The sequence below is a fragment of the Miscanthus floridulus genome, chromosome 13 (genome assembly GCF_019320115.1).
Source record: "Miscanthus floridulus cultivar M001 chromosome 13, ASM1932011v1, whole genome shotgun sequence".
NCBI classification, from domain to species: domain Eukaryota; kingdom Viridiplantae; phylum Streptophyta; class Magnoliopsida; order Poales; family Poaceae; genus Miscanthus; species Miscanthus floridulus.
The window spans coordinates 83735905-83743784 of NC_089592.1; the positions used below are offsets into that span (position 1 = coordinate 83735905).

At 40.8% G+C, this 7880-nt stretch overlaps 1 protein-coding gene across 1 annotated transcript; it reads right to left on the reverse strand.

The window, feature by feature from the left end:
- Positions 1-977: 977 nt before the first annotated feature.
- LOC136500184 (uncharacterized) lies at positions 978-3191 on the reverse strand. Its single transcript, XM_066495563.1, has 2 exons — positions 2517-3191; positions 978-1694 (listed from the first exon to the last, which is right to left on the reverse strand). The coding sequence occupies exons 1-2, from the start codon at positions 3189-3191 to the stop codon at positions 978-980; spliced, it is 1392 nt and encodes a 463-aa protein (XP_066351660.1).
- Positions 3192-7880: the final 4689 nt, after the last annotated feature.

The window sequence follows — 7880 nt, forward strand, 5'->3', positions numbered from 1 at the left end:
TGATTCTTTGTTCTTGGCCATTTTGAAATCTACTTGTATCCTCCAATGTATACCAAGATTCTAAATCCATCAAACCAACTCATAATGTGCATGAACATAAACTTGCTTCATCTTGTTTTTCTTGGTTTGAAGTCCATAAAGGAAAGTCAAGTCATCTTTGTTGCTTGATGTGGATGATCAATTCAATTTTGATCATATTTCTATTCTATGACCAGCAACCAATGAATATCCTCAAGTGCTTCTATTATCCTAAGTGGCTACACAAGACATAAAGGAGTTTAGTTTCAAATAAATTGTACTTGAGATTTAGATGTTACCACCCTTCTTGATTGTAATGGATGAGGTGGCCTTTTCATCTTAATCTTGCACATATGAAGGTTGTAGATTTGTCCATGAACTAAAGTGGAGTCAGCTGCTACTATGTAGGAGGGATGGCACTGCCGCCCTTGGGTGCGGCACTACCGCCCTGCTGATTTGTAGCAGGGGTGTGCTGCACCTCTGCATCAGAGTTGTTAGCAGAATTTGGTACAACAACAACTTGAGGAGCTTCCACTTTTGTAGCATGTACTTCTTGTGGTCTTATATTACCAATGGCCATTTTCTTGATTGCTCCACAAGGTGGTTCCTCATTACCTACAACATGAATAAGATCTTGCTCTACTAGAGAGCCATTAAAAGCATTATATGGCAAATGATTCACTTAGACTTGAAGTACTCTAGCCACTCTTAATAATTCACAAACACACATATATTTGTGAACTATTAGAGACTACACATGTCAAGTGGCTAGCTAGCAAGGGTTAGGTACTAGTTATCGAGGTGAATATGAAGTTTGAAGTATTTCCATTGATTCATCTTCGGGTCAACCATATAAGAATATGCAATGTGAATTGATTGATAGCTTGAGTGAATATTTTCAATCAACTTGCTCAAGCACCCCGAAGCTTCATATCACCTTCAAGTACCTACAACACTTACTAAGCACAATTTGATATCCAAACTATGTTGGGTCCATTATGGTTAGTCACAAGAGACTTAGGCACCCAAATGGCCTGTGTGCTAGCACATGGTGAACCAATCACCTTTCTAGCACAAGTGTCATTTTTGGGTCTCCTAAGCATATTTAAATCAATTGACAAGTTGAACTTAGAAGTGTTACCCATGGGACAATCCTTACTTAAATGTCCCTTTTCTCTGCAAGTGTAGCATAGACGGTTCTTGTTCTTTCTAGCCTTCTCTTCTTGCACTTTGCTTGCTACCTTGCTAATGAACCTCTTTGTTGATGATGACAAGCCTTCACTTTTCTTATTAGGACATGAGCCAATTTCATGTCTCTTCTCATGACAACCATAACACTTCCTCTTGCTTCTTCTTATCTTGTTCTTTGGAAGTGTGGCTTGATCATTGACCTTGTTGGAACACATAGAAGCATTGTGTCCCATGTTGGAGAACTTGACATGAGCCATCTTCTTCTTCTCTTGGATCTTGCTCACGCCCTTCTCTTCTTTCTTCAGGGGGCAATCTCTGACATGGTGACCTTCTTTCTTGCACTTGAAGCAAGTGATGAGAGTCTTCTTTGATTGACGTTGCACCTTGATGGCCTTGGAAACTTTCCTGTTCTGTCTAGGTGTGGCACTGCCGCCCTTGGGGTGTGGCACTATCGCTGTCTGTGTAGCTGGCTGAACTACTACATTCTGGACATATTACACTTCTTTAAGTATCCCCTTCACTTTGCCATTGTTGGACTTGTAACCCTTTTGATAAGGCTTGATGTATGCATCGGTTGATCCTTTCTCAAGTTTCTTCACCATGTCTTCATGGTTATCTTGAGAAGGTTGAGCATTGCACTTGCCCTTCCATTGAATCAAGTCCCCTTTTAGCATTTTAACTTTTTCCTTGAGCTGTTTGTTTTCTTTTGCAATGAAATCATCACAAGTTTCTACAATTACATGCTCAACGGAAGGTTGGCTTGCTTGAGAGCAACACTTGTTAGCACATGATAAAATAGATGAAACTTGTGTATATGTGCATTTGTGAGTGTGAGGTTGGTATGATTTTACCGTTGTTACCACAACCTCATAAGCAACTTCTAGCATGAGATGAGACTCCATAAGCTTCTCATGAGAGCACAAAAGCCCATCATGACTTTCTTGCAAAGTCTCATTTTTGCTAGTAAGCCTTTCCAACTTGTCTTTGAGCATATAATTCTGATCTTCTAATTGAGCAACACAAGACAGAGAGTTAATAGTATGAGTTTGCTCAATTGACAAGTTTTCATACCTTTGGACCAAGCTAGCATGAGAGCACTTAAGCTTTTCATGCTTTTTGGTCAACTTCTCCAAGCATTTGATCTTTTCAACGAGAAGCTCTTCTTGCTTGTAGAGATATTCTTGCTCTTGAATCTTTTCTATGAACTTGATCACTATCAACTTGTCTTTCTTGCTTAGACGTGCAAGGTGTTGATTGATCTCATCATCATCACTACCACTGTCACTGTCACTCTCACTCTCACTTGCCACTTTCTTCTCTTTCTTTGCTATGAGACCGATATGTGAAGTGGTATAGAGAGTTGAGCTTCTTGGTAAGGTGGATTCATCATTTGGCTTCCACCGATCACAAGTTTCTTCTTCCTTCAAAATGTTAGTCTCACAAGAACTAAAGAAAGTAGAAGTACCACATTTAAAAATATTGTTCTCACCAACTATTTCATTACCATCCAATAAGTCATATGTTGGCGAGGAAGTGGATGTGGCATGATCAAATAGGCCTTTTGAGAGAATCACTTGAGGCTCATCATTTGTCGATGAAGTTGAGCATTCCTCAAGTGGTTTTTCCAATGAGAGGTTGCTCTCTTCACATTTGGAGTTGCCATATATTTTCTTGAGCGTGGTCCAAATGATATGAGCATCACCAAGTGGTTCATCATCTCCAAATATGACAACATCAAGTACATCTTCACTCAAAGCACTAAATAAGACATTAGTAGCTTGAGCATTGAGTTGTAAGCATTTCACTTCCTCTCTAGATAAGTAGATCAAATCATCATGAGGAGGTGAAATGCTCACATCTATAATCTGCTCTATTTGAGGACCCATGGTCCTAAAAACATCAAGCACACTAGCAGACCAAGATGTATAATTTGAGCCATCTAAAAGTAAAAGTTTTAGAGATACCTCCTCACTTGTTGACATCTTCTCTCAAGGCGGTTAAGCCCGAAATTGAGAGCCAGGCTCTAATGCCAATTGAAAGGACCTTGATGTCGCCTAGGAGGCCTAGAGGGGGGTGAATAGGCCTGTAAAAATTCAACTCGAAACTCTGTTAGAACAGAGGGCGGCACTGCTGGCCTTATAGGGCGGCACTGCCGCTCTTCAAAAATAAAGCAGACAACATTGATATTTCACAGATAGTAACCTGACCCTCTTAGCTGCTCAATCCTACAAATTCAACTCAAAACTCTGTTAAAATAGAGGGCGGCACTGCCGGCCTTATAGGGTGGCACTGCCGCTCTTCAAAAATAAAGCATATAGTGTTGAGATTTCATAGATAGTAACCTGACCCTCTCAACTGCTCAATCCTACAACAGAAAGACAAAATCCAGTTCGAAGACTGGATACCATAGAAATCTCACATAAGAGAGGATCGAGCTACGAAACCCTAACAACAGCTAGCAAAGAGTTAAACCAGCAAGAACACAAAGTGAAGCACGCGAGACATAAAATTTATCCTGTGGTTCAGCTCATCACCAAGGCTTGCCTAAGTCCACATTGTTGAGGCATCCACAAAAGGATTGGCTCACCACCAAGGCTTGCCTTGCCCTCGTTCTCAAATCAAGAGAATAAACTCTTGAAGTGAGGGGTAATTTCTTAGCTACAGGATGAGGTTACAAACCTCCCAAGGCTGCCACACAAGTTGGCAAGCACAAGGGCGACGCCTAGCCGGCTAGGAGCAAGCTCCAAGAGTAACAAACCCTAGAACCATTGGTCAAACGTGAACCAAATACTCTTAGACTTTAGGAATCAGTGGATCTGCTCTTCAATCGAGTTTTGCTGTCTTTTCTCTTAAGTTTTAATGGTGGAAATCAAGGATTGCTTAGGAGCTTGAAGGAGCAACAATGGAGGAGAGAGAGGTGAGCTTTGGTCTGTTCGGTTTTGAATTGAACCGTTGGAGAAGAAGGCTCCCTGTTGTGGACCGGCCCAAATGGTATTTATACCTCTTGGGTCCCAACGGCCGTTTATGGGTGGCACTGCCGCCCTAGCCAAAACAGGTAGAATCTGAAGATTTTTGGCTGACTGCTTTGGCTAGGTAAGAGAATGTAGATCTGAAGTTTTGAGCATCTGGTTGCATAGTTGACCAACTGTACTAGAATCCCTCTTTATAGTATGGCTTTTTATAAATTCAAATTCAAAGCATAAAAGAATGTAAATGCCTTTGAGCTGGTTGCCACTTCATTTGACAATTGAGGACTTCTATTATCGAATATGTTTTCCTCATTCTCATTATACCTTGATTATGTGACTTGAACCATTTCTATACATATGAGTTCACTTTCATGGCTTCAAGTCACTTCCACTAATGATTTGATCCTCAACACAATATGACTCCTCATAGCTTGATTAGTACCTCGACTCAATGCAAGTACTCTCTTCTTCACCTTAGCCATGGTACATCGGTCGCCAAGCCATCGCTTGCCCTTCACCTTCGCTTAGTACCTCGAAGCCCTTTCCTTGCTATCTTTACCCTATCAAACCATACTTAAGTCACATTATATTAAGCATCCATTGAAAACCATTTTTTCAATATTTTGATCCTTGCTTGAATATTTTCTAGATATGAATGTTGAGATCAATCAAGCTTTAGTTTGTCTCACATAGAGACATACATGGATCAACATCAATATGGTCAAGCCAATTCACAATTCCTTATTCCCTTCTCATTTTGGCTTGACATTCCAATTGATCTTTCATATATTCATCCATGTAAGCAAACCAATGTAGAGACCGACTTATATCCACTATACATTGTCATTTACCAAGTATGTTTGCTTTCACATGATGCTATGATATCCCACAACATAAAAGCCATTTCATTGATTTCATTTGCATTGTTGTCTTTTGCTTGAACTAGACTGCTTTCATAAACTTCTAATACAACAATACACAGTTTGGCATTCACTTTAACACAATGTGGCATATCATCAAGTTGGCCTACTAGTTGATCCTTGTATATATTTGTTAATACACAACCCACAAGTATATGCAATAGACTCAATTTCATGTTCAACACTTAGCAAACTTATTAGACCTTTAATTGTGTTGTCATTCAATTTACCAAAACCCACTAAAGGGCTAGATGCACTTACCGATCTGGATGGCCAATTGGGCTTGGCATTCGCGGCCTGATCGGGGACGTCCAACTGTTTCATGCTTCGTCACACACCACGATAAAGGGAAGGTGAAGACCGGGGCACAAAGTAAGCCGTCGTAACCCAACTACAGAGAAACCCTAACCCGATCTAAAGAGAACGTGCTGCTAGCGACGAGAAGCCGCCACTTCACCGTCGCCTCTGCATCGCCACCGCTGCGCTGGACTTCACCGCCCTCACGGCATCACTGACATCGCCATGGACGGCTCCAGCTCTACCGCCAAACCCTCCGATGCCCGGTGACGTCTCACCTCTCACTCTTCCCTCTCTCTCTCTCTCTACAGTTCTATATGTATTAAGATGCGCTATGGCCCCGTTTGGCTTACCTTAAATTCGGCTTGTTCGGCTTCTTTTTTCAGTCGAAAACAGCGTTTTTCTCTCACAACATTTCAGCCAGAACAGTGTTTTCAGCCAAGTTTCAGTCAAGTTTCAGCAAGCCGAACAGGGCCGTAGATCTGCCAGCTAGATGGCCCGTCACGCATCTATGCTCTTAGTGATCCTATGCTCTTAGTTATCTATGCTAGATCTATTCTGCCAGCTAGATCTATGCTAGATCTATGGCCCGTCGTGCATCTGCCAAGTTACATTTTTTATCCCGAATAGAACCATTCTGCCAGCCAGATCTATGCTCTTAGTGATCCTATAAATATAACAGAAGCAGCTAATGGCCCGTCGCGCACGGATCAAAGCCCAGAAAAGGATTTTTTTTAAAAAAATAAAATATATCTCGTCTTTTCCAGAATTAATTGCCTCAAACAAAAAATTGCAAAGAAAATATAATCTTACGGCCAATCGAAACGGTGAGATTTAAATTAGGTCACTTCAATTGGCAGGATTGTCTTTTTTATTTGTATAAATTATAGACAAATCTAGACGCTCATATATATTTACACATATTCACTCCTATTATTGTGCGCGTGCATACCCTACCTAGAGTATATTTGAAAGATTAAGCTGATACTTGATATTTACGGATCACTTATAAAATTATAGTTTTTTAATATTCAATATAAACATTGATGAAGATATACATAAAAATTATTGAGCTGGACAAGACCTACAACTTTATATTTCATAACATTTTTCTTTTTCATTTGACCTCATATGGAGATAGATTTATTTGAAAATTAAACCTTTTCATTTGACCTGATATTATGGAGATAGATTTGAAAATTATAGACCCACCCTGTTCGCTTGATCGTATCAGACATGCTTATCAGTCATGATACAATGTTTTTTTCTTACAACAAAACAGCATCAGCCGGCTTATAAGTCACAGAAACGATTGAGCGAACGGGGTGCTACAGATTTGTAGCTCATAACGTTAGTTGGCAGACCGTCTGTTCACGGAGAAAAAGTTCTGGTCCGAAAGTGGTTAAGCCAAAACTTGTGCAGGAAGTAGGGCGTGGAAGGAGAGATGCGGACTTTGCACGTTCAATCAGAATACTCATATGCCAATGAGACTTCCCAGCCACAGCGAGCTTCTAGGTGCCTGTTTAGTTTCCAAAATTTTGCAAAATTTTTTAAGATTTCCTGTCATATCGAATCTTTGGATGCATGCATGAAGCATTAAATATAAATAAAAAATAAAACTAATTACACAGTTTAGACGAAATTCACGAGACGAATCTTTTAAGCCTAATTAGACTATGATTGGACACTAATTGCCAAATAACAACGAAAAGTGCTACAGTACCATTTTCCAAAAAAAATCGTCAACTAAACAAGGCCTAGGTTGCTGAGATCGGTGCCAAAGGGTGAGATGGAGAAAACCACCAGAGGGCTTCCTTCAACCTAAACTGTGACGCTTCTTTCATCCAGGAAACCATGTCCGGGAGCTGGGCCGCTGGGGTTTCTTAATCCGCGACCAAGATGGAGATGTGGGGATGACGGGTCGAGGGAGGATTAACAATGTGCTAAGTGCATTCCATGCTGAATTGATCGCCTGCTTGCAAGGCGTGCTTGTGCAAGCAATATGGGAATCGGCAAGCTTATCCTAGAAACGGACGTCGGGACGCGTTCAATGTTCAGCAAGCCCTGCAATCCCAGAGCTTTGATGTTCGGCCGGAAGGGGTTTGCTCGAGGAGCTCTAGTCCTTGACTAGTTTAAATTTCAGTGAATTTGTTTGTTTTCTGTGGAGAGCTGCTCATGTTTTGGCGGGTTAGCTCCATCCCTGTTGATGTTTTTGTAATCGTGACTGACGATTTGTCAGTTTGAGTAACGAATCGGCCAAAGTTTTTTAAAAAAAAATTGTGCAGAGCCTAATATTCGTTAGCTCTAACAGCATCAGGTTCAGTCCTCGCACCATGACAAATTGATGTGCAGTTTCTGGATTTTAATATAACACAGCAAGCATGCCAGATGGCTATGAATTATAGATATTCTTTTCCTGTTCATAACGCTTCAACAACTGGTGTTGACCAAGCATACATCAACGAAGTGAACAGGAGACATCCAG

Excerpts from the sequence above, each read along its gene's own strand:
- LOC136500184 (XM_066495563.1), bottom strand. The coding sequence starts at position 3,191 with ATGTCAACAAGTGAGGAGGTATCTCTAAAACTTTTACTTTTAGATGGC. Across the intron at positions 1,695-2,516 it reads CAAAGAAAGAGAAGAAAGTG|AATGTAGTAGTTCAGCCAGC; the intron begins GCAAGTGAGAGT and ends TAATATGTCCAG.